This window comes from Prionailurus bengalensis, chromosome B2 (genome assembly GCF_016509475.1).
Source record: "Prionailurus bengalensis isolate Pbe53 chromosome B2, Fcat_Pben_1.1_paternal_pri, whole genome shotgun sequence".
Classification (NCBI taxonomy): Eukaryota; Metazoa; Chordata; class Mammalia; order Carnivora; family Felidae; genus Prionailurus; species Prionailurus bengalensis.
The window spans coordinates 99885238-99912128 of NC_057349.1; the positions used below are offsets into that span (position 1 = coordinate 99885238).

The 26891-nt window shown below is 38.9% G+C and overlaps 1 protein-coding gene across 3 annotated transcripts in view; it reads left to right on the plus strand.

Annotated features, from left to right (window-relative positions):
* Nucleotides 1-10131: 10131 nt before the first annotated feature.
* RPF2 (ribosome production factor 2 homolog) overlaps nt 10132-26891 on the plus strand; it is a 35124-nt gene continuing 18364 nt past the window's right edge. The window contains exons 1-6 of one of the 3 annotated variants that reach the window (XM_043592118.1): nt 10132-10247; nt 12454-12586; nt 15815-15852; nt 22324-22363; nt 23026-23107; nt 23726-23802. In XM_043592118.1, coding sequence (XP_043448053.1) covers nt 10225-10247; nt 12454-12586; nt 15815-15852; nt 22324-22363; nt 23026-23107; nt 23726-23802 — 393 coding nt within the window. In that variant the 5' untranslated portion in view covers nt 10132-10224. Of the gene's footprint in view, nt 10248-10483; nt 10587-12130; nt 12137-12453; nt 12587-15814; nt 15853-22323; nt 22364-23025; nt 23108-23725; nt 23803-26891 lie in introns of those variants that run through there. The other 2 variants (XM_043592119.1, XM_043592120.1) reach the window with 2 other exon arrangements.

Below are 26891 nucleotides of genomic sequence, written 5' to 3' on the forward strand. Positions count from 1 at the left end.
ACACGATTAAATTTATTATATTATAGTTCTGGAGGTCAAATTCCAAGAATAAGTCTTACGGGGATAAAATCAAGATGTTGATAGGGCTGCATTCCTTCTGGACATACCACGGGAGAATCCATTTTCTTGTCTTTTTCAGCTGCTAGAGGCTGCCTGCATTCCTTGGCCTGAGGCCCCTTCCTCCATATTCAAAATCAGTAATGTAACATCTTTAAATCTCTCTCTCCTGCTTCTGTCATCACATTTTCTCTGATTCTTATACTCCTGTGTCCCTCTTAAAAGGTCCCTTGTAATTAGATTCGTCTCATACAGAAAATCCAGGATAACCTTCCTATCTAAAGATCCTGAGGGGTGGCTGGGTGGCTCAGTCTATTAAGCATCAGACTTCGGCTCAAGTCACAATCTCATGGTTCGTTAGTTCAAGCCTCATGTCGGGCTCTGTGCTGACAGCTCAGAGCCTGGAGCCTACTTCGGATTCTGCGTCTCCCTCTCTCTGCCCCTTCCCTGCTCACTCTCTGTCTCTGTCTCTCTCAAAAATAAACATTAAAAGATTACAAAAAAAAAAAAAAATCCTGAACTGAATCATGTCTGTAAAAGCCCCTTTACATAGAACATTCCCAGGTTCTGGGGAGTAGGACCTGAGCATTTTAGAGAGAACTTGTTCTGTCTTCCACACTGTCATTCTACACTTTGGTGCATAACTTGTCAGGAAACAAGTGAGGTAGCCTCATGATTTCCCTAGAATACTGCCTAGAGAGAATTACCAGGTTACAGTGTAAGGAGGAGGAGTCCAGGTGGAATTCAGTCAGCTTTCTGAGTTGAGGAGATGGGACTGGAAGACCAAGAAGATCAAGAGAGCTGGAGTTTGCACAGCAGAATATCAGAAAGGGGAGAGTACAGAGAGAAAGCTTCAATGATCTATATAGAATCCTCCCGGAGTCTTCAGTGGAATACTGATCACATACGTGCCAGAAAAATAGTGGAGGCAGGGAAAAGAGCTGTCTGAACAATCCCTGCAGTGTGCAGTTCTCAGCCAGAGTAGAAAATCTCATATTTCATGGAGCATGGATAGAGTACTCCGAAGGGTTTTGCCTTAGAGCATAATTAGCCTAAATAAGGCTCTTGCCACACCTAGCAAAACTGAAAAGGAAGACCTGAAAGGATCAGATGGTTTCCAAGTAGCTGCATCTCAGAACAACACTGTAGAATAACATATCCAGCACCCAGCAAAGTAAAATTCACAATGTCTGGCACTCAAAATACTATCAAAGACACTTCTGGTTTCTGGTCTGATGCTGAGAAGGTGGAAATTGCCGCTCCAGTGTAACAATAAAAAGCTGAACTGAAAAGACCTATCAATAACTCTTTACTTTAGAACAAGTGAAGTCACAGGACAAACCACAGACAGATGAATACAGAGGATCAGAACTTAATGGAGCGGAAGCCTATGAGCACAAACCTCTATGAGAACCAGTTATAGGATAGGAAAAATTGAACTGTAATCGATAAATTGCTAGAGGTTCAATGTGGATAACTTTGAATGTTAAAAACTCCAGGAAGACCCAGTTATCAGAAGTCCTCATTCACTTTTCAATTTTGCCTCCAAGAGCTCAACTAGGTTCTCACAGTGAGTGTTGGAGAAAAATCTCCTCGTGCTTCCACAAAGGAGAAGACAAAAGGAATGGTTTTGAAATGTCTCAGAGCATTCTGTCTTCTTAAAAAGGTCTACCCTCAGGAGAAAGTATGTAACCAGAGCCTAACCTGCTGGGGTTTTATCAGTGGGTAACTGGCCTGAGGAAAAGAGATACCCAACTCCAGTCCACTCTAGTCATTCTGTCCCACCAAACAGAAGAAGAAAAACTGAGAGTCACATAGAAGACTGAGACCAACTCATGGGATTATAGAACATTTTCCCTTCCCCACACCTTACCACCACATTACTAAAGGCCTATTTGCAACAGTTCCTTTTGCCCAGCACATTATGTCCAGCTACCAAAAATATTGCAAGACATACTAAAAGGCAAAAAGCACAGTTTGAAGAGGCAGAGTAAGCATCAGAACCGGACTCAGGTATGGCAGGGATGTTGGAATTGTCAGAATGGGAATTTAAAGCTACGATTAAGGTGCTAAGGGCTTTCATGGATAAAGTAGACAGCATGCAAGTCTAGATGGGCAATGTAAGCAGAGTCTAAGAAAGAACCAAGAACAAATGCTAGAAATCAAAAACATAACAGGAATGGAGAATGTCTTTGATAGGTTTATTAGTAGACTGGACACGGCTGAGCAAAGAATCTCTGAACTTGAGGATATTTCAATAGGAACTGCCAAAATGGAAATGGAAAAGGAGAAAAAAGGCTGAAAGAAAAAAAAAAATCAGGAAATATGGCACAACTACAAAAGATGTAACATACATGTAGTGGAAATTCAAGAAGCGAAAAAAGGGAGAAAGAAACAAGTAATATTCGAAACAATAATGACTGAGAATTTCCCCAAATTAATATCAGACATTAAACCACAGAGAACACCAAGTGGATAAATGCCAAAAAACCCCTAAATCTAGGGATATCATTTTATTTATTTATTTAGAGAGACAGAGAACATGCAAGTTGGGGAGGGGCACAGGGAGAGAGAGAATCCCAAGTAGGCTCAGTGCAGAGCCTGACACGGGGCTCAAACTCAAGAACTGTGAGACCATGACCTGAACCGAAATCAAGAATCCATTGCTCGATTAACCGGGTGAGCCACCCTGGCACTCCAGGATATCATTTTCATACTACATAAAATCAACAATTAATTTAAAATCCTGAAAGGAACCAGAGCAGGGAAAATCACCATACCTATAGAGGAGCAAAGATAAAAATTACATCTAATTTCTCTTCAATAACTGTGCAGGCAAGAAGACAGATGGAATGAATTATTATTATTTTTAACTTTATTTATTTTGAGGGAGAGAGAGAGAGCAAGTGCATGAGTGGGGGAGGGGAAGAGAGAGAGAGGGAGAAGAGACAATCCCAAGCAGGGTCCACACTGTCAGCTCAGAGCCCAAGGAGGGTCTTGAACTCACAAACTCTGAGATCATTACCTGAGCAGAAATCAAGAGTTGGATGCTTAACTGACTGAGCCAGCCAGGTGCCCCAGAATGTAATATTTAAAATGTGGAAAGAAAAAACACACTAAAGTAGAGTTCAGTATCTTGAAAAATTATCCCTTAAAAGTGAGAAAGAAAGACTTTCAAAAAGATAAAGACAATCACAAATTGAGGGAATTTGTTGCCAGTAGACCCGCCTTGCAGGAAATGTTAGAAGTTCTTTAGAGAGAAGTAAAATGATATGAGTCAGAAACTCAAATCTGCATAAAGAGAGGATGATCATCAGAAAAGGAATACGTGAAGGTAAAATAAAAACTTCTACTTTTACTTTTTTAACTTTATTTTGAGAGAGAGAGAAAGAGCATAAAGCGGGGGAGTGAGAGAGAGAGAGAGAGAGACAGAGAGAGAAAATCCCAAGCAGGCTCTGCACTGTAGGCACAGAGCCCAACATGGGGCTCAAACTCATGAACTGTTAGATCATGACCTGAGCTGAAATCAAGAGTTGGACACTTAACCAACTGAGCCATCCAGGCACCCTATTTTTATTTTTAATTGATCTACCAGAAAAATCTGTTCAAATAATAACGACAACAATATATTTGATTATGTATGCCTTTGTATATATGGATTGCTATAGACAGAATGTGTCCTTCCCAAATTCATGTGTGGAAATCCTAACCCCTCAATGTGATGGTATTACAAGGTAGGGCCTTTGGGAGGTGATTAGGTCATGAGGGTAGAGGCCTCCTGAATGGTATTGGTACCCTTATAAAAGAGACCCTAGAATGCTCCTTTGTTCCTTGTTCCACGTGATGACACAGTGAAAAGATGCTGTCTACGAATCAGGAAATGGGCCTTCATCAGACAGCATATCTGCTGATGCCTTGATCTTAGACTTTAAAGCTTCTGGAACTGTGGGAAATACATTTCTGTTGTTTATAAGCCACCCAGTATATGGTATTCTGGTATATAGCCCCTTGAATGGACTAAGACATATGTGCTTATGTATAAGTGAAATTAATGACAGAAATGATACAAGGGACTGGCAGGAGAAATTAGGAGTTTTTTTTGTACTTGTACACCCCATGAAGTAGTATATTGTTATTTGAAAATGGATGTGGATTAATTGTAAATGTATATTGCAAACTCTAGGGAAACCACTAAAAAGTGTTTATAAAGAAGTGTGCAGGGGTACCTGAGTGGCTCAGTTGGTTGTTTCTGACTCTTGGTCTTGGCTCAGGTCATGATCTCATGGTTTGTGGGATCAAGCCCTCCATTATACTCCACGTTGACAGCAAGGAGCCTGCTTGGGATTCTCTCTCTCCCCTCCTCTCTCTCAAAATAAATAAACTTAAAGGAAAAAAGTGTACGGGCTCCTGCCTGGCTCAGTTGGTAGAGCATGTGACTCTTAATCTCAGGGTTGTGAGTTTGAGCATAGGTTGGGTGCAGAGGTTACTTTAAAATCTTAAAGATTTTAACCAACTAAACTAAGAAAAGAGAGAAAATGGAATCATATAAAATGGTTAATTAAAATCACAAAATACAGGGGCACCTGGGTGGCTTAGTCAGTAGAGCATGTGTGGGGAATAAGGTTAGGAATTCCCTGAATTTGCACCGATGGGTTAACAAGACATAAAGAAATAGAAAGCCACGGGATGAACGCATCCAAGACTAGGCAAACAAGATTAGGTAAACAGGGCAAAGGTCCCCAGTATAGGACAAAGGTATAGGAAATAGGAAATCTCAGGATGAAAACATCCAAGATTAGGTAAAACAAGATTAGGTAAACAGGGCAAAGGCCCCCAGTATAGGACAAAGGTATAGGAATAGGAAATCTCAGGATGAAAACATCCAAGATTAGTAAACAAGATTAGGTATTCAGGGCAGAAACACCCCCCAATTTAGTACAATAGCAGAAAGCTTCTTTCACTGGAAGGAAGGACAAAAACAGGTAAACAGGGCTATAGACTGCAGCAGGAGGAAGTTGCCTGGGGAGAGGAGCTAATTAGCAAAAGAAAGGTGTCTTGTTGACCCTGAGGTAGCATACTCTGTCTTTCTTGTCCCCTAGACCAGTTTAGGTAAACAGAGGTGGTGCCTCATGTCTGCTGTAAACAACCTTCTGCCCAGGATTTAGTTTTGTATTGACCCAAATCCCTAACACCGCATATTTTCAAAACCCCCTTTCCCTCACACCCACAAGTTAATGTTCATGGTTTCATTGTCTCTTTGTGCACGTCCATCATGCTTGTAAGCCTTCTGATCCTAATAAAAACGGAGCAAGAACTCTTACTTGGGACTCTTGTCTCCTCTTGGACATTATCATCTCTTGCATTTGAATCCTGCATCCGCTCCCTTGCTGGACAAGAGAGAACTCCAGACCCAGAAGACTACGAGAAGCATGCAACTCTTGATCTTGGGATTGTAAATTCAAGTCCCACCTTGGGTGTAGAGATTACTTAGAAATAAAATCTTAAGGGGCGCCTGGGTGGCTCAGTTGGTTAAGCATCCAATTTCAGCTCAGGTCATGATCTCACGTTCATGACTTTGAGCCCTGCATCAGGTCTTGTGCTGACAGCCCAGAGCCTAGAGCCTGCTTCGGATTCTGTGTCTTCCTCTCTCTCTGCCCCTCCCCTGCTTGTGCTCTGTCTGTCTCTCAAAAATAAACATTAAAATAAAATCTTTAAAAACCAGACCCACAAAAGACAGAAAAATAATAGAAGACAAAAATAGGAACAAAGAACAAGGGCAACAAATAGAAAACAGTAATATATATGGTAGATATGAATCCAACTATATAAACAATAATTTTGAATGTCAATGCTCTACATGCACCAATTAAAACAAAGACTGTCAGACTGGATCAAGAAACAATACCCAACTAAATGTTGTCTACCTGGAACCTACTTTATATATAAAGACACATAAAGATTAAAAGTAAATGGATGGAGAAATGTATCATTCTAACATTAATCAAAACAACATAGGAGTAGCTATATTAATTCATACAGAGCCAACTTCAGACCAAGGAAATTTATCAGGGATAAAGAGGGGCATTACATATTGATAAGGTGGTCAATTCTCCTAGAAGACATACTAATCATTAACATGTATGTGTCTAACAACAGAGCACCAAAATACATGAGGCAAAAACTGATAGAACCTCAAGGAGAAATAGATGAATCCACTAACATAGTTGGAGACTTCAACATCTCTCTATCAGAAATGGAGTGATCAAGCAGGTAGAAAATCAGTAAGGACATGGTTGAACTCAACAATGCCATCAGTCAACTGGACATAAGGGACATCTATAAACTACTTCATATAACAACAGAACATACATTCTTCTCAAGCTCACATGGAACATTCATCAAGAGAGACCACATTTGGGGACAAAAAACACTTTATCAAATTTAAAAGAATAGAAATCATACAATGTCTGCTCTCAGACCACAATGAAACTAGAAACCATTAAACAGACAGTTAGAAAATTCCAAAATACTCCGAGATTAAAGAACACCCTTCTTTTTTTTTTTTTTTTTAATTTTTGGTGTTTATTTCTGAGAGAGAGAGAGAGAGAGAGAGAGCGAGCACAAGTGGGGGAGAGACAGAGAGAGAGGGAACACAGAATCCAAAACAGGCTCCAGGCTCTAAGCTGTCAGCACAGAACCCGACACAGGTCTTGAACCCATGAACCATGAGATCATGACCTGAGCCGAAGTCAGACACTGAACCAACTAAGCCACCCAGGTGCCCCTAAAAAACACCCTTCTAAATATCACACAGGGCAAGTAAAACTCTCAAAAGAAATTTAAAAATATTTTGAACTAAATGAAAACACAATTTGTCAAAAGTTGTGGGATACAGTGAAAGCAGTGCTTAGAGGGAAATTTATAGCATGGAATGCATATGTTAGAAAATAAGAAAGATTTAAAATCAATCATCTAAGTTTCCATGCTAGGAAACTAGAAAAAAAGAGCTAATTAAATTCAAAGTAGGCAGAAAAAAGAAATAATACAAATTAGAACAAAAAAGCCAATGAAATTGAGAATAGGAAATCAATTGAGAAAATTAATGAAACCAAAAGCTGGTTCTTTGAAAAGATCAATGAAATTGATAAGCCTCAAGCCTGGCTAACTAATTAAAAAGAGAGGAGACAGATTATTAATATCAGGAATGAAAGAGGGGAACTTCCTCAACTTGATAAAGAGTATCTACAAAAATTCTACTGTTAACATCTTGTTTATGGTGAGAAACTTGAAGCTTTCTCGCTAAGATCAGAAATAAGGCAAGAATGTCCCCCTTCACCACAGCTTTTTAACATTACACTGGAAGTCCTAGCTAATGCAAATAAAGAAGAAAGGGAAATAAAACTGTTTGTTCTCAGATAACATGATCATCTATGTGGAAAATAGCATGTACAAACAAACAAACAAAAACTCCTGGAACTAATTAGCAATTATAGCAGGGATGCAGGGTAAAAGTTAATGCACAAAAAGCAATTGCTTTCCTATATACCAGCAATGAACAAATAGGATTTGAAATTTAAAACACAATACTATTAATATTTTATTTTTTATTTGTTTTTTATACCGTTACAATTTTAAATAATTCAAGCTTTATTTTTTTCTTTTTAAGTTTTTATTCAAATTCTAGTTAGTTAACATACAGTGCAATATTGGTTTCAGGAGTAGAATTCAGTGATTCATCACTTATATACAACACCCAGTGCTCATTATAACAAAGCACAATACTATTTATATTAGCATTCCCAAAATGAAAAGTTTAGGTATTAATGTAACAAAACACATACCAGATCTATATGAGGAAAACTACAAAAATTCTGATGAAAGAAATCAAAGAAGAACTAAATGGAAAGATGTTCCATATTCATGGAAAGGAAGACTCAACATTGTCTAGATATCAGTTCTTTCCAGCTTGCTCTATAGATTCAATGCAATATCAATCAAAATCCTAGCTAGTTATTGTGTGGATATTGGCAAACTGATTCTAAAGTTTATATGGAGGAGCTTTTGGTGGCAGGGTCTGGGGAAGGGGTGTCAGGTGCCATGTCTGACCATGAAGGTGGCAAGAAGGAGCCCCTGAAGCAGCTCATGAAGAAGAAACTCAAGGAGCTAAAAGCAAAGGCTATGGGGATGGGCCTCCTGGCCACAGGTGGAATTAAGAAATCTGACAAAAAGTAAGCTGTTTTTTTATGCCTGAGACAATGTGATCCTTTTTTTTTTTTTTAACGTTTATTTATTTTTGAGACAGAGAGAGACAGAGCATGAACGGGGGAGGGTCAGAGAGAGGGAGACACAGAATCTGAAACAGGCTCCAGGCTCTGAGCTGTCAGCACAGAGCCCGACGCGGGGCTTGAACTCACGGACCGCGAGATCATGATCTGAGCCGAAGTCGGCTGCTTAACCGACTGAGCCACCCAGGTGCCCTGAGACAATGTGATCCTTAATTCCATTCCTGTTCAAACATTTGGATTCCTTGTCATAGTATCTGTTGCCACCTATAGCTAGAATCAAGTGTTGTCTTAGATCCGTTTGTACGTTTAAGAATAAACTTTTGTAAAAAAGAATCATAACAAAAATAAAGTTTATATGGAGTGGCAGAAGGCCTAGAATGGCTAACACAATATTGAAAAACAAAGTAGGAAGACTGACACTACCCAACTTCAAGACTTGCTATAAAGCTACTATAATGGAGATAGTGAGTATTGGCAAAAGAATAGATAATACCTAATAGACAGAATACAGAGCCCAGAAATAAATCCATGTAAATATAGTCAACTGATTTAAGACCAAGGAGCAAAGGCAATAAAATGGAGCAAAGATAATCTTTAAAAAAAATTAATTAATTAATTTTGAGAGAGAGAGAGAGAGAGAGAGAGAGAGTGAGTTTGCGCGTGCACATGCAGGGAAGGGCAGAGACAGAGGGAGAGAGAATCCTAAGCAGGATCCATGCTGATGTGGGGCTCCAACCCACAAACCATGAGACCACCATCTGAGCTGAAGTTGAGTCCCATTGCTTAACCCACTGAGCTACCCAGGCACCCCAAAGATAATCTATTCAACAAATGATGCTGGGACAACTGGATATCCATATACAAAAGAATGAAGTTGGATCTCCTATCTTATACGATATACAAAGATTAATTCAAAATGGGCCAAAGGCCTAAATATTGGAGCTGAAATTATAAAACTCTTTGAAGAAAAGAAGGTGTAGGGTAATGGTCTGGCTTGGCCAGAGGAAGTCAGCAAATCAGTGTGATGGCAGAGGCCAGGCCACAGACGTTGATGCCCCTAGGCACCCCAAGCCAGCTCTTGAAGAGCTTGGGATTTCTTACCACCAAGTTTGTGTCAATTCTGTAGGAGGCAAAAGAGGGCATGGCATGCTTGACCTCAAGCTTAGGTAGCTGACAGCCTGTGTGTTACCGCACAGGAAAATGGGTAGTGACTACTATTGGGTTGATAGGGTGGGTGTTTCCTTTTGGGGTGATAAAGATGTTCTGATATTAGATGTGGTGATAGTTGCACCTTTGTGAATATACTAGAAACCAGTGAAATGTACACTTTACAGAGGTAAAATTTATGGCATATGAATTATATGGCAATTTAAAAATTGGGGCTATAAATGAAGATCCATAGTGTTAAATTTCAATGCACACCTTCTATGTGTCGGGCACTGCAGTATTTATAAATTCTGCCTCATTGAGCTTACAGTTAGGTCAATAGTGCATATTTCACATTGATTTCACTCACTGTGTGAGTACCTACCATGTGAACCTTTCTGACATTCTGGGAGATTCCCAGAAAAATAACATCTGGTCCCTGAATACCTTATTCCAGGTATACACACAGGCGCGTCCATCAAGCTGCTATACACGATGTTACCTAAAGTGTTAATTTCCGGCTAAAAGCCAAGGCAAAAATCTGTTACCAAGGGAAAGGGGCGCAATTTCATTAAAGGGAGAAGGGGGAAAAAAAAAAAGCCTAGGCATCCATGATGGGGCGGTCCCAGGAAGTGACGCCACGCTCAAGTTCCGGTTCCGCCTGTTCCGGGCCACTGGCGTAACTCGCGTAACCGCGCTGTGCACGTGTGTTCTCCGGGTTCGTGTTGCGGTAGCCATGGACGCTTTGGATCGAGTTGTGTAAGTGCGCTGGGTCCCTTCTCTGGGGGACGTTGGGGAATGGGACTCGTGTGGTGGGGACGAGTGAAAAAACGTCCTCTTCGCCTGGGCTACTCCTCTCGTTCCTCCCGCTGTTTCGCTTGTGGTGGGTCGATGCATCCGCTAGCCTAAGTCTCTAGTAGTGCAGCTCGCTGGGCGATGAAGTGCCGGGAAGCCCACTGGTGGGAGCTGCCAGGCGGTAACACGCAGGTGTTCGCCGCTTTTATTCTAGCCAGTTAGAAAAGTCCTGGTTTCCCGAGAAGCGTGAGGAAGGTGGTCGAATGAATGGTTACGAGCACAAGGCCTCGGAATCTGACAGATGTAGGTGACAGTTCGGGCGCGGTCACAAAACTTTGTGACTTTAGGCCATTTAATCCCCCTAAACCTCAGTTTACTTTGTATAATAGCGTTCGTAATACTCGTACTTCATTGAACTATGAAGATTACTGGCGAGAATGTATGTACGTAAAGCCTTTGCTACAGCACGTAGAAATGTTCGTTAGTTTTTTTGTTCCCTTGAGTTGATGTTTGTTTTAAATGCGTTCAGAAAATATTTATTGGTCTTCTGAATAGTCTTGCTGTTATTTCTTGGGATTTGCCTGGATTAACATCTAATCAAAACAAATTCGTTTTTTAGTCATTAATTCAGAGAATTTTGTGCATCTGCTATGTATCCCTCTAGGTATGGGGACTGCAAAGATGAGTAAGACTATGATCTGATTGGGGAACAAACAGCTGATACAACATAGAAGATGTTATTTGCATTAGTTGATGAGTGAGAAGTAATAAACCACATGAAATATAGAGCACTGTTTTTTGCCATAAGACATACTAAATATTTTTTGATTTAATAAATAATGTGTATCTTTATCAAACAGTAAGTGATTGGAAGCTTTATTTATATTGCTTAACACTTTGTCTGCAGGAGAATTTTTAAACTCTGCTTGATAAATGAAGTGTGTGTATATTGCGTTTTTCTTTTCCTGCTCAAAGTGTCCACAGGACTGAAAGGAGGATGGTGGGTCGTAGTTATTTAAGAGAGGAGGAATTCTTTCAGTAGATGGCCAAGAACTGTTGGAAAAGCAAGATACAGTGGAAGCAGAACAGAATTTCTCTGAACAGAATTGTATAACACCATTCTACTCCTGCTGTCACATCATAAAGTCAGAATAATGAATTTGTTTTCCCTTCATATTTTGCACAGTGGTCGAGATGAGTTTTTAAATTTTGCTCATTTTGAAGATTGGCTTACTTGCAAGTTGTGTGACCTTGGCCAAATTACCTCTCTGGCTTCAGTTGCCTCATCTGTAAAATGAAGATAATAATTTTACCTGTGTGGTAGGGTCTTGGTGAAGATAAGCCTTAGTAAGGTAACTCTATAAAAGTGTCAGTCATTGTTATTCCCCGTTGGCGGCAATAATGTTTGGCTTTTTCAGCTGTGATGTTGGAGTGGGATAGTGTATACTTCCCGGTAGGTCTACAACCTGTAGGAAAGATAGACAATGAGTAGCCTCCCTGTGTTTGGTAACTGCCCACAGACTGATCACTAGTTGGTGTGCAATGCTTTGTGTTAGGGTAAGAGTGCTGTTTGCTCTAAGGCTGAAGGAAAAATGATGGAATAAAAATAGCAACAGTCTTCATTGAGTCTTTTTTTTTTTTTTATGAAAGGTTTAGAGAAAAAACAGTAATAAAGGAATGTTGGTGATATTAAAAAAATGAAAGCCTTAAAAAAAAATCAAGGGGCGCCTGGGTGGTGCGGTCGGTTAAGCATCCGACTTCAGCCAGGTCACGATCTCGCGGTCCGTGAGTTCGAGCCCCGCATCAGGCTCTGGGCTGATGGCTCAGAGCCTGGAGCCTGTTTCCGATTCTGTGTCTCCCTCTCTCTCTGCCCCTCCCTCGTTCATGCTCTGTCTCTCTCTGTCCCAAAAATAAATAAACGTTGAAAAAAAAAAAAAGATTAAAAAAAAATCAAAAGCTAATAAAGTTAACACTTACTTAATAGTAATAGCTGAATACCTTTTGTTAATATCTCCCTAAAAAGTGAGATTTTTGTTTAGTGGTGGAATCCTAACTGATAAATGTTATGTAATATTTGTTGATTTTTAAGAATTTGCATGTTAGTAAAGTCATGATTTTGTACTATGAGGAAAATGTTTTAAGTTGTTACAAATTGTGATTTTCCAAACAGAAAGCCAAAAACGAAACGAGCCAAGAGATTCCTTGAGAAGAGAGAACCGAAACTTAGTGAAAATGTTAAAAATGCTATGCTGATTAAAGGGGGAAATGCAAATTTGCTGGTGACACAAGTACTTAGAGATGTGGTATGTATATAATAATTTTTTTATTTTTATTTTTGAAAGATTTTATTTTTTAAGTAATCTCTACACCCATTGTGGGGCTCGAACTTACAACCCTGAGATCAGGAGTAGCACACTTTACTGACTGAGCTAGTCAGATGTCCCTATACACTTATTTTTTAAATGGTATTGGAATCATTTTAGGAAATTTTCAGCATACAAGTTTGGGCTGCTGGATACGTGGATAAGTTTGCCTTGCCTTAGAAAAAAGCTCAAGTTGGAGATAATTTGCCATGGCAAGACACTATCCACTGGTTTTCCTTAAAGCAGCTACTGTTGTTCCTTTTGTAAATTTGAACTGATTTCAATGACTGGACTTTGGTTTACCCACATTTTAGGAACATCTCTAGTTTGTAAAGTGAAATAACTGCATATCACTATCTGTTTATTCCGTCAGCAACGCCAAGCACTGCGCTAGGTGCTGAGGATTAAGAGTTACATAAGACACGTCTGTCCCTTCAGTGAGCTTAATGAGGGAGACAGGCAAATAAGAAATTATAACACTGAATTAACTGCTGTGCTGGAGGCATGTAGAGGCTAGGATAGGAGGCAGTTAAAATCCCATAGGGGTAGCCATACGCAGAATGGGCTTCCCAGAGGAGACACTTCATTTTGAAGGAGGAGTCAGAACAAGGAGGAGGAGAGGAAGAGAAGCAGAAAGTCTTCCAAGGTTGAGGAAAAAACTTGTGCAAAAGGGAACGTGAAGGAGCATATGATGTGTTTGGGGAACTGTAAATAATTGGGGATGGCTAAAGGAACGTGGGCTTGATGGAGCTAGAAGAACATGCAGGGATCAGGTAGCAACACGGAGTTTGAGCTTTGTTGTAAAAGATCTGAGGAACCACTGAAAGATTGGAGGTGGCAGGTAGGATCAGTCCTTTTAATCAGTTTGACCAGGGAAAACTGAGAGCAAATGTAGCAACTGATTCAGCCATTGTTTTCAGCCGGGTAATGAGTATCTGGAATGTGGTGGTGCCAGTGAAAATGAGAGATCATCAGAGAGACTAGATGATGAGGGTAGAAGAGTTTGGGCATGAGTAAGAAGTATGAACTTCCCAGGTTTCTGGGTTGGGGTTTTGAGAAGTGATAATGGCAAGTAGAGAATATATCATGTGGAACAGGTTTGAAGAGAAAAGTAATATGTTCAGTTCAGGGCCTATAATGTAAGTGATGAAGTTAAAAGCTTTATGTTTTTCCTACCTCTGTAGCCTCATGTCTAGCCCTTTGTGTGACACACAGTAGGTGCTCAGTAAATATTTAATCAGTGAATGAAAGGCATAGTCCATGGAGATACCTAGTAAGTGGCTGATTATTTAGGCCTTGGATACAACAGATAGATTCTTTGAGTTAAATCAACTAAATAATTGATTTTTAAACTTGACTAAATTGTTGACGTTTGTTGAACACAATAGTCAGTTCAGATAGCTGAATAATCTAATACATGCTCATCCTTCTCAGTGTCATTGTGTTGATAGGATTCTGGCCCTGTATTTAAGTAAGTTCCAAGAACAGCACAATGTTACAGGTTATTACAGTAGTTAGCATTCATATTGATGAATGATTCTTGAGTTGTCACTGTGCTAGTGTGCATTACACCAAGGCAGGGAAATATTTGGTCAAGAATTACCAAAAAGTTTTCCTACTGAAGGGGTGCCTGGCAGGCTCGGTCAGAAGAACATGTGACTCTTGATCTTAGGGTCATGAATTCAAGCCCCAGTTTGGGTGTAGAGATTACTAAAACAAATAAATAAACTTAAAAAAAGAAAAAAAAAGTTTTAGTACTTAAAAGATAGGTTTTACTGCTGGATTTCCTTTATCAGCTCTGACAGTCATTTTCCTTTTTCATTGTTTCCCTCATTTACTCCTTTCCCTAATGTAAGGTAATGCCTTAGATCTTTGTTATTCCTTATAGTAGAGCAGAACTGATCATACTGGTAACAACTGATTATTAGTGGATGAGTGGAAAGAAATAAGAAAAAGATGAAAAGAGGGCTGAACAACAGGAACTTAAAACAATTTTTTTTTAATGTTTATGTTTGAGAGAGAGATACAGCGTGAGCGAGGGAGGGGCAGCGAGGGAGGCACAGAATCTGACACAGGCTTCAGGCTTCGAGCTGTCAGCACAGAGCCCGACACGGGGCTCGAACTCGCCAACTGTGAGATCATAACCTGAGCTGAAGTTGGACACTCAACCAACTGAGCCACCATGCGCCTCGACAGGAATTTTTTAAAGGGCTGAATTTAAAAACTCTAGTTCTTATTGTCCTCATTGTAACTGTTTCTCAGCTCTCTCATCTCCAGATAACATTATTTCAATTTTGTCAGCTTTTCTTGATAGGTTTTATTTATTTATTAAAAAAATGTTTTTAATGTTTATTTATTTTTGAGAGCGAGAGAGACAGAACTCGAGCAGGGGAGGGGCAGAGAGAGAGGGAGGCACAGAATCCGAAGCAGGCTCCAGGCTCTGAGCTGTCAGCACAAAGCCTGACATGGGGCTGGCTCAAACCCACGAACCATGAGATCATGACCTGAGCCAAAGTCAGACGCTTAACTGACTGAGCCATCTAGGTGCCCCGATAGGATTTGTTTTTATCTGCTTTCTTTTGCTTTTCTTTCTACTCTCAAATTGTTTTCCTGGAAAGAATAGAATAGGTAGAATTTAAACAAATGAAAGAAATCATTTAAGTTGGATAGATTTTTGAAAGGGCATAGAAACTTTTTTTTTTTTTTTTTGAGAGACAGGGCACAAGTGAATGAAGGGCAGGGGGGTAGAGAGAGAGAATCTGGGGGGTGGGCAGAGAGACGGAAAGAGAGAGAGAGAAGTGGGGCTCATGTTTTTACCTGAAGTGGGGCTTGTGTTCACATCAAGTGGGGGCTTGAGCTCACCTGATGTGGGACTGGAACTCCTGAACTGTGAGATCATGACCTGAGTCAAAGTCAGATGCTTAATCGACTGAGCCACCCAGGTGCTCAGGGCATAGAAACTTTTAATTGGGAAAGTGTAGTCTAAGTCAGAATATTAAGCTTATGTTACAGGTTTAGATAAGTGATCCAAAGAGAGCCAAGCAGAAGACCTCAGAATAGGATTCAGGGACCAGGTAATCTTGTATAATGACTGATATAATACAATTTTATTTTTATCTCTGCTTTTCAGAATGTAATTTATTTTGAAAACTAAATTATGTTTTACAGTATGCATTGAAAAAACCATATGGCGTTCTGTATAAAAAGTAAGTAGTGATTTATTTTAACTCCTATTATTCTGTTATAAAAGTAATAATTACTTTATGGGAGATTTAGAAAAATACTTTGTTTAAGAAATATGACAGGGGCGCCTGGGTGGCTCATTTGTTTAAGCAACCAACTCTGGTTTCAGCTCAGGCCATGATCTCTCTCTCTCTCTCTCTCTCTCTCTCTTTCTTTCTCTCTCTTCCCCCCTCCCCCCTCTCTCTCCCCCTCATCTCTCCCCCCCTCCTTCCTCCTCTCTCTCCCCCCCCTTCTTCTCTCTCTCTCTCTTTGCCCCTCCCCGCTCATGGGCACTGTCTCCCTCTCTGTCTCAAAACAAATAAACATTAAAAAAAAAAAAAAGAAAATGACAGTTCCTTAAATACAGCTATTAACATTATTTATTTTATCTATTTATGTTTTTATTTAAATTTTTGAACATTTATTATTTGAGAGAGAGCACATGCATGTGCACACATGCATGTGAGCAGGGGACGGGCAGAGAAAGGAAGAGAGAGAGAGCGTGCATCCCAAGCAGGCTCCTCAGTATCAGCATGGCCTGACTTGGGGCTTGAACTAATGAATTGTGAGATCATGACCTGAGCCAAAATCAAGAATTGGATACCTAATTGAGCCACCCTGGAGCCCCTATTTTTTTATTTTTTATCATTAGTATTTTTAAAACTTATTTCTTTCTAGTTTGTGTTTTCATGTGTATTGAATATTCTTACATGGTTGTAATCTTATCATATGTATATTATTTTGAGTGATTATAGATTTAAAGAAAAGTTGCAGAAATAGTAGAGTTCTCATATACCCTTCATCCAGCTTCTCTTAATGTTATGTTTTATGTAACCATAGTACAGTTATCAAAAGTAAGAAATGAACATTGGTACAATAATGTTTTAACTGCACTATAGACTTGACTTGTTTCACCAGTTTTTCCAATAATATCCTTTTTCTCTTCCAGGATCCTATATTGCATTTAGTTGTCATGTCTCCTTACTCTTCCATTTGTGACAGTTCCTCAGTCCTTCCCTTTTTGATGACTTTGACGTTTTTGATGAGTACTTGTTAATTATTTTGTAAAATATACCTCAGTTTGTATTTGTTTTACATTTCTCATGAATAGATTGAGCCTTATGTGTTTTTGGCAAGGGTACCACAAAAGTGATGTGCTTTTCTCAATAAATGATACCAGGGAGTACAGGATGTCTTATGTTGGTAGCATTAACCTCAGTTAAAGTGATGTCTGCTTGGTTTCTCCACTATAAATTTACTATTTTTCCCTTTGTAACTAGTAAATGTTTGGAGGAAATATTTGGAGACTGTGCAAACACTGTGCAAATAATCCTCTTTCTCCTCACACTTTTGCTTATTAATTTTAGCATGCATCAGTGACTGTTGTCTACATAGGGGATTACTCTTGGTGTTCTAATGGTGGTTTTCTGTCTCATTCCTTCTACATTTATTAATTGGAATTTTGTAAGGAAAATCTCTCCTCTATTGAATTACTCATTTATATTAGTGTGGACTTACAGATACTTATTATATTCTTTGAGTTATAATCCAATGCTGTCACTATTTTGTTGCTCAAATTGTTATACCTTTTGCCATTAAGATCTCTTTCAGGGTGGCTCCTATGTTCTTTCAACATGCCCCTTGTGTTTAAGTCCTCCTTTTTGGTGCCACACGATGCTCCAAGCTCATCTTGTATTTTAAAGCTCTGGAATCAATCCCTCCTCTGTGGAGCCCTGTTTCCATATATCGGGGGCTGGTAATTTAGAAAACAGAGATCTGGGCACAAAAGTATGCTTAGTTGCTACGAAAGTGTCATTGTCTCTAGATCCTCTTAGCAGACAGACCTTGAAAATAAGTATTATGCATGTTAACCCATGCATACATGTACATCTAATTTAATTTTATGTATTTAAAAAACTCTTGAGTTCATACTGATACTTCCTAAAAAAATCATGAGTCTTAATACTACTTCCAATTCTAGTCCAGTGCCACAGACTTCATTCCAGCCTTTCTTCTTTTCTTATTTGTAACTTTGCTTCTTCTGACAGTAAGAAACCTGGCTTTCGTGATTGATAATATGTTTATTGATTTGTAGGTTTCTAGTACGTGCATACTTTCAGAATGTCTAACCCTGTGAGAAACAAAATTACTAACTAAAGTATAGAATGTGTGTACAGGTCTTTGTCTTTAGCCTTAGGGTGTCCAGTTCAAACACTGTTTTCAAATGTAACTTAGGTTGGGTTTTTTTCTGCCTCTTTAATGTGATTGTATTATTACTTTATTTATTTATTTAAAAAAATTTTTTTTAATGTTTTATTTATTTTTGAGACAGGGAGAGACAGAGCATGAACAGGGGAGGGTCAGAGAGAGGGAGACACAGACTCTGAAACAGGCTCCAGGCTCTGAGCTGTCAGCACAGAGCCCGACGCGGGGCTCGAACTCACAGAATGCGAGATCATGACCTGAGCCAAAGTCGGCCGCTTAACCAACTGAGCCACCCAGGCGCCCCGATTGTGTTATTACTTTATTTTATTTTTAAAAAAAAAAAAATTTTTTTTTAACGTTTATTTATTTTTGAGACAGAGAGAGACACAGCATGAATGGGGGAGGGGCAGAGAGAGAGGGAGACACAGAATCGGAAGCAGGCTCCAGGCTCCGAGCCATCAGCCCAGAGCCCGGCGCGGGGCTCGAACTCGCAGACCTCAAGATCGTGACCTGAGCTGAAGTCGGACGCCTAACCGACTGAGCCACCCAGGCGCCCCTGTGTTATTACTTTAAACTACACTTAGGGTCATTTATTAGATTGTATTCTATTTTGAGTTTTTCTCCACTTTTCTCTCGGTTGTTGTTTGAATTTAAGTATGTAAAATTTAGTCTTTGTGGTGTACAGTTTTATGAGTTTTTAAAAATGCATTGAGCTGTGTCTGCCACATGATATGGAAACAGTCATGATACAGAAACAGTATCATCATCCTAAAAATTTCTTTGTGCAGTGCTCTTGAGGGCCACTGTTTCCCCTCCCCCCCTGTAACCAGTGAACTGTTTGCTATCCTTATAGTTTTTCCTTTTTTAGCATGTTACATAAATGGAATCATACAACACATAGCCTCAGAGTCTATCTTCTTTCTTTAGCAAAATGATAAAATATTATCTGTGTTTTTGCCATACATTACATTAAAAAAAAAATTTTTTTTTAAACGTTTATTTAGTATTGAGAGACAGACACAGAGCATGAGCAGAGGAGGGACTGAGAGATGGAGAGACACAGAATTTGAAGCAGGCTCCAGGCTCTGAGCTGTCAGCACAGAGCCCAGCGTGGGGCTTGAACCCACAAACCGCTAGATCATGACCTGAGCCGAAGTCAGACACTTAACCGACTGAGCCACACAGGCGCCCCAACATACATTACATTTTATATCAAGCCTTTTTCATTTATATTATAAACATTTTTCTTAAAAAAATTTTTTTTTTAAATGTTTATGTGTTTTTGAGAGAGATGGAGAGAGAGTGCGAGCAGGGGAGGGGCAGAGAGAGATGGAGACACAGAATATGACGACAGGCTCCAGGCTCTGAGTTGTCAACACAGAGCCCAACATGAGGCTCGAACTCACAAACTGTGAGATTGTGTCCTGAGCAGAAGTTGGATGCTTAACTCACTGAGCCCACCCAGGCGCCCCTAAAATTTTTCTATTAGTAGGTGATCCTTTAGGTATTCTTTTTTTTTTTTTTTTAATATTTATATTTGAGAGAGAGAGAGAAAGAGAGCGTGCAAAAATGGGGGAGGGACAGAGAGAGAGAGAGGGAGACAGAGGATTCATTACAGGTTCTGTGCTGGCAGCTCAGAGCCTGATGTTAGGGCTTGAACTCACGAACGTTAAGATCATAACCTGAGCCAAAGTTGGACACTTAACGGACTGAGCCACCCAGGTGCCCTAGGTATTATTTTCATTGCCAATATAATATCTATTAAATGGTTATACTAAAATTCATTTATAACTTACCTTAATTTTATGGTTTTTCTTTTTTGCTATTCTTATAAATTTTAGCAATTTTATTGCTAAAAATGTAGCTTTTTCTTTTTTGCTGTTCTTATAAATTATGCTAAAATGGCCATTTTTACACAAATGAATTATCCTTTTGAATTAATTCCTATGTGAGATTTCTAGACATGAGATTACTTCATGCCCAATAAAGCATATTAATTACCGCTTTTTGGAAAGGTTGTCCTTTTAGCAGAGTGCAATATACAAGTTTCATAGACCATTACCCACTTTTTGTTTATGTTTTTAAGCTAAGAAGTCAAAATCATACTTTGTTTAACTTGCATTTTCCATGTTTTCAGCAGGTCATATTTGCTTATTTGTGATTTATAGTTAGCTGATGGTTGTTAATCATAAATGCTGCAGTAGTTTTCTTAGTTTGTTTGCCTTGCATCTTTAAAAATAATACTCTTTTTGGGGTGCCTGGGTGGCTTAGTTGAGCGTCCGACTTCGGCTCAGGTCATGATCTCATGGTTTGTGAGTTCGGCCTGCGTCGGGCTCTGTGCTGACAGGTCAGAGACTGGAGCCTGCTTCAGATTCTGTGTCTCCCTTTCTCTCTGCCCCTCCGCCACTGACACTCCGTCTCTCTCTCCTTCAAAAATAAATAAACATAAAAAAAAATTCTTTTTTTACTGATTATAAAAGTAATACATGCTACTCTTAGATAATTGGGATAATAGAATAATCACCCATAGCACTATGTACATTCTGACATGTTTTCCCTGGGTATATACATATTTTAATTGGTCTTATTTGAGTATGGTTGACATACAGTGTTACATTAGTTTCAGTGTAAAACATAGTGATTTGACAAGTGTCTCCATTATGCTGTGCTCATCATAGGTGTAGCTACCATCTGCCATTATTATGTTATTGTCTATATTCTTTATGCTGTGTCTTTTATTCCCATGACTTATTGATTCCATAACTGGAAGCCTGTATCTCCCATTCCCTTCACCCATTTTCACATGTGTACAGATATTTTCATGTCTGTATGTTTATTTTATTCTTTGAACAAAGTTAAGATCATGTACATAGATTTTGCTTCATAAAAATTATGAACTATTTTATGGAAACTTCATTTACATGATGAGAAATCAGAGATTATAAGTGAACACATATAGTTTATGTTTTACCAGAATTTCTTTATGCATATTTAAGCAAAGAAAAATATACGTATTTCTCTCCCTTTTGCATGAAAGATAGCATGTTCTACTCCAGCTCCCCTACTAGTGTTCTTGGTCCAATACACCATTTATTTCTTTCTCTCCTGGATTACTGTGATAGCTTCTTGCTAATTCTTTTCTCTCTTGCCATAACTACATTCCCTTTTCACATAGTGGACAGAATAGTCCTTTAAAAAGAAAATTTGAGGGGTGCCTGAGTGGCTCAGTCAGTTGAGCATCCAACTCTTGATTTTGGCTCAGGTCATGATCCCAGCGTCGTGGGATTGAGCCCTGCATCAGGCCCTGTGCTGAGCGGGGAGCCTGGTAGAGATTCTCTAAAATAAAAAAAATTTAAAAACGATTATGATTTTAAAAAAGTAGTAAAAAGAAAATTTGAGTTCAGTCATGTCACTCTCCTGCCTGAAACTCTTTAGTGCTTCCTGTTACTATATTAATATTTACATTCCTTACCTTGACCAACAAGGCCTTACCTTGACCAACATAATCTGGGCCATGCCTACATCTTTGACCTCATGCCCCACCATTTTCCCTTTGCATGCTAAGCTTCGGTGATACTTGCCTTCTTTCCATTTCTTGAATAGTCTAAGCTTGTTTCCATCTCAGAATCTTTGCTTATTGTGTTCCTTCTTCCTAGAATACCCTTCGCCTCAAAACTTTAAAAAAAAAAAATGTTTATTTATTTTGAGAGAGAGAGTGTGAGTGTGAGTAGGGGAGGGGCAGAAAGAGAGAGAGAGAATCCCAAGCAGGCTCTATGCTGAGTGGGGCTCAAACCCACAAACCATGAGATTATGACCCGAGCCAAAATCAAGAGTCAGACGCTTAACTGACTGAGCCACCCAGGCACCTCAGCCTCAAAACTTTTCAATGGCTTATTCCTTATCTATCACATCTCAGCTCAAATAGTCATTTTCCACTGTTCATAACTAACACAATACCCTATTTTATTTTTGTCACTACAGTTAATTACTGTTTGAAATTTTTATTTTTCCACTAGAATGTAGGCTGTATGAAAGCAAAGATCTTGTTTGTTTCCTAGTATCCTTAGCGCATACAACAGTGAGTGACACATAATAGGCACTAAATACATATTTGAATGAATGAATATCCCTCTAACTTTATTTTTGATCATCTACAAAATTATCTTTTTTTAATATATTACTTAATTGTTATGGGTGAATTGCTAATTAAGATTATTAAAATTAAGGTAATCTTTTAAAAATATTTTTAGGAAAAACATTACAAGACCATTTGAGGATCAGACATCATTGGTGAGTACAAGAAACTCTGATTTAAGACAGCATATACATGATTGGACTAATTACTGTTCCTTTAGTAATTTGTGATGTTTTGAATTCGAAATCATCCTATATGAGGGAATTTTGATGTAAAGTGAAAGTGAAGTAAGATTTATTAACTTAATTTTTAAAGTTTATTTATTTTGGGGGGCAGGGTGGAAGGGCAGAGTGAGCAGGAGAGCGAGAGAGTCCCAGGCAGGCTCCCCACTGTCAGCACAGAGCCCGATGCAGGGCTGGAACTCCCGAATCAGGAGGTCATGACTTGAGTCAAAGTCAGATGGTTAACCAACTGAGTCATCCAGGCGCCCCTGTTTGTTTATTTTTGAAGTAAGACTTTCATACTTTTAAAACTATGACTAAAGTTTAAAGTTTATTTTGAGAGAGAGGAGAGAGCATGTGCATGTGTGCACGAGCAGGGGAGGGGCAGAGAGAGAAGGAGAGAGAAAATGCCAAGCAGGCTCCTTCACTGTCAGCGCTGAGCCGGATGTGGGGCTCAGTCCTATGAACTGAGATCATGACCTGAGCCAAAAGCAAGAGTTGGACATTTAACCAACTGTGCCACCCAGGTGCCCCCAGAATACAGTTCGTAAAGTTCTTATATTTATGCATTAATTGGGATTTCTTTGGTTTTATAGGAATTCTTTTCAAAGAAGTCAGATTGCTCTTTATTCATGTTTGGCTCCCATAATAAGAAGCGGCCAAATAATCTAGTAATAGGTAAATATAATTTACTTTCCTAATGTTTGTGTTTACAGTCTGTTTTGTGACTCAGATTAATTGATGGTGTTGAGATTTCAGGAGTAACAAGTAAGCTCTAAGCTGGTTTTTAAAAATTTTTCTTGTGCCTTTGAATGAAATTTTTAATCTATCAGACTGCAGGTAGAGAATAGGCATGTAAAAATACTACTTTACCAAAAGTTGCCAATATTTTTCTAATATAAAATATATGTATCTTAAATCAGTGTTAGAGAAAAAAACAGTAGCATACCTGCCCACATAAATTAACCCTTCACCAGTAAGAATTGACATTTAATTTGGTATCGTCATTGGCTTAGGCAACAACCCCTTTTACTTCTTATGGGCCTTTATTTACTCTTCTATAAAATAAGGGAGTTTGGTTAAACGATTTCCAAGATCCTTTCAGGGCCAAGATTGCAACACTGTATTCTAGGTAGAGTTGAAAGTTTAAGAAAGAAGGGGACATGTTTGGTGGGGTATAAGGAGAAAAAATAAAAGGGAGATAATAACATTTTGGACATGCAAATTAAGTGGGTACATATAAGGTGGCTCTTTGGGAAAAATAAATGTTTAAAAGAAAATGTATTTTCCTTCTAGGTCGTATGTATGACTTCCACGTGCTCGATATGATCGAATTAGGTATTGAGAAGTTTGTCTCTCTAAAAGACATCAAGGTACGATACTAATCATAAAAATAAAAACATTTTGTAATGTTGTTCTTGGGCAATAGTGACATCTTGTGGTGAAGAGTACTATTACAGTTTGTAGCTTAACTTTGTTTTTATTCTAGTGTGCTCTGAGATAAAAGTAAATTTCATTTTATCTTTATGTTTTTGAGTGTCACTACTTTATTTTGGTGTAGAGACAGGAAGCTGGCAAATACACTGTATTTAAAATTTTTTGTTCCTTTTCATGCTGTGGAAACTCCCTCATTTTATTTTTACTTTAAAAAGAGATATAAACATATAACACATATTTGGATCTTCTGGCAGTTAGATTTAGAGTGGTTTTTAACTCTAGGCTCATAGTTTAAATGCTATCCTCTCCCTCAATTGTCACAGTACCTATTTTATGGAACCTCAGAAATACTGGAGTTTTCTGGGGCATCTGGGGGGCTTAGTCAGTTAAGTGTCTGACTTTGGCTGAGGTCATGGTCTCGCAGTCCATGGGTTCGAGCCCCGCGTCGGGCTCTGTGCTGACAGCTCGGAACCTGGAGCTGGCTTCAGGTTCTGTCTTCCTCTCTCTCTGCTCCTCCCCCACTGGTACTCTGTCTCTTTCTCAAAAATAATAAACATTACAAAATTTTTTTTAAATAAATACCAGAGTTTGAAAGCGAGCCTTGTTCTAAACCTACGATACTTTGGCGGGTCCTACAGTATTTTGGCTGCTGGCCACCAAAATGCTAGTTCAGTCTTTCCCTTCAGGACTTGCATCTTTGTATCTCCTTTGTTTGCATGGGATTATTAAATAGAAAGTAGTAAATAGGCAAGAAAACTGTCCTAGTTTAGCTCCTGGGTCCAAACTGGGCTTCTGTTCCCTCAGAACTCTACTTTAGCAGAATCTGTTCCATCAAATGTTCCATCAAGTAATTATTTTCTTTAGATTTCATTGCTACCCTGTGTAAGGCTAAAATTACTTTTCCTATTGGATAAAGTTGGAGATTGAGGCCCAGGGGAATTCCATTGGTGATCTGGAGTCATACATATAGAACTTAGAAAGAAAGGATATTGAAGTTTGCAGTGGAAAGTTACATAATTGTTCTTGTTTATGGGTCTTTGAAGGTCATGGTGTAGTTGAAAGAATTGTAAAATGTGTCATGACTCCTTTTCCTAGTCTCCCCTAAAAAGAGGACATGCCTTCCAAGTTTGTTGTGTGTTTGCAAAAAGGCTCTTCCCAGATGTTACTTAGCTACACCAGCTTCTTCAGGTACAGGGTAGAACAGTGGCCTGAGATTGGATTTCGAGACAACAATTGGATTGAAGGCCTGTGTTGGCCATTTAGATGACTTTTGTGACCTGATAAATTACTTGCCTGACCTTCAGATTGCAATCAAGTATTAAATAGGTATAATAATATCAAATGAGATAATATATGTGAAAATGTTTATCAGCGAAGATAATGTTTTGGAAGGTGTTTGTTAAAGTATGTAAACTGTGATGCCTTGTTATGGTGGAAGCTATCATTTTATTACAGTTTGTCTTTAGGGCAGTGTATGAATCCTTGGAGAGGAGCAGCATATCTGGCTTGGTCACCAGGTAGTGGGTGTGAGCACTGGTTGATGCACGCATGCTAGCCCTCGGTAGCTTCTATAACCACCAGGTCACAAGACCATTATTGTTTGTCAGGTCTCACGCTTAACAAGCACCATTTAAATTGAATACTAAATTTTCACTCATGGAGCATATCCATAACTATAATAATCACTAATTGATGACCATATGCTTACATTGGCAGTCCCTACCTACACTGTTAGCCAGAGCTTCACTTTTACCTCGTTATTCCATTACAACTTGTTTTTAGTTTGTTTTGGAATTGCATGTCTGTTATACTTTCTCTTCATATTTATTTCTTTTCTGCGTCTACCTCCTTATTTTTAAGACCTCTTCGCCAGATGTTTCTTTTCTCACTTGCCTACTTTTATTGCCAAGCCAAGCCTCATCCTCCTGTTTACTCTTAAGTGAGAAGTGATTCAGTTCTACCAGGAAATTGAATGATTATTCTGGGAGCTTATTTTCTAAGATGTGGCCAAACTTTTAGGGATGGTTGTTTTACATAAAATAAGCCTTAATGGATGAAATGATTAAAATTTAAGGCCAATGTTGTTGTTTTTTAAATTTTTATTTACTTTTTCCAATGGTTTTATTTTAGATAGGAAAAGATACATTGCAGGTGCCTTGGAGTATTTTATTGGAAAGTTTGTTTATAATTTATAAGACATTTCTGGGGTGTCTGGGTGGCTCAGTTGGTTAAGCGTCTGCCTTTGGCTCAGGTCATGATCTCACGGTTCATGAGTTTGAGCCCCACATCGGGCTCTCTGTGGTCAGCACAGAGCCTGCTTCACATCCTCTGTCCCTCACTTTCTTTGCCCCTCCCCCCACTCCCTCTTTCTCTCTCTCTCAGAAATAAATACACTTAAAGAAAAGAATTATTTCCTTTCTTTCCCTTTGTTTTAAAAAAAACTTAATTCAGAAATTTAGTTCAAGGACATTACACAATTATAATGTTTTTAGTATACTATATGACAGTACTTATGTAATATTTTGAATTTTTAGTGCCTTTTAGATAATTCAAATAAAGCTCATCTGTTGTAGTTTCTTCTAGTTCTGGGTTTACACATTGTGAAAAATATCAGTGACCTACGTGTTAAATACTGTTTCACGTAACTTGTTCAGTTACATATATATATTTAAAAAAAATTTTTTTTTAATGTTTATTTATTTTTGACAGAGAGAGACAGAGCATGAGCAGGGGAGGGACAGAGAGAGAGGGAGACACAGAATTGGAAGCAGGCTCCAGACTCTGAGCTGTCAGCACAGAGCCTGATGCGGGGCTCGAACTCACAGACCGCGAGATCATGACCTGAGCCGAAGTCAGATGCTCAACTGACTGAGCCACCCAGGCGCCCCATTGTTCATTTATATTTTTATGATGTGTGTACTGGGTCATGACGTAACATATTTTTTATAATGCATTGTGGTCAGGATGTTGCTTCACTTTCTCTTACCTTCTGTGTACTTTCTTTTTTTAAAATATTTATTTTTTT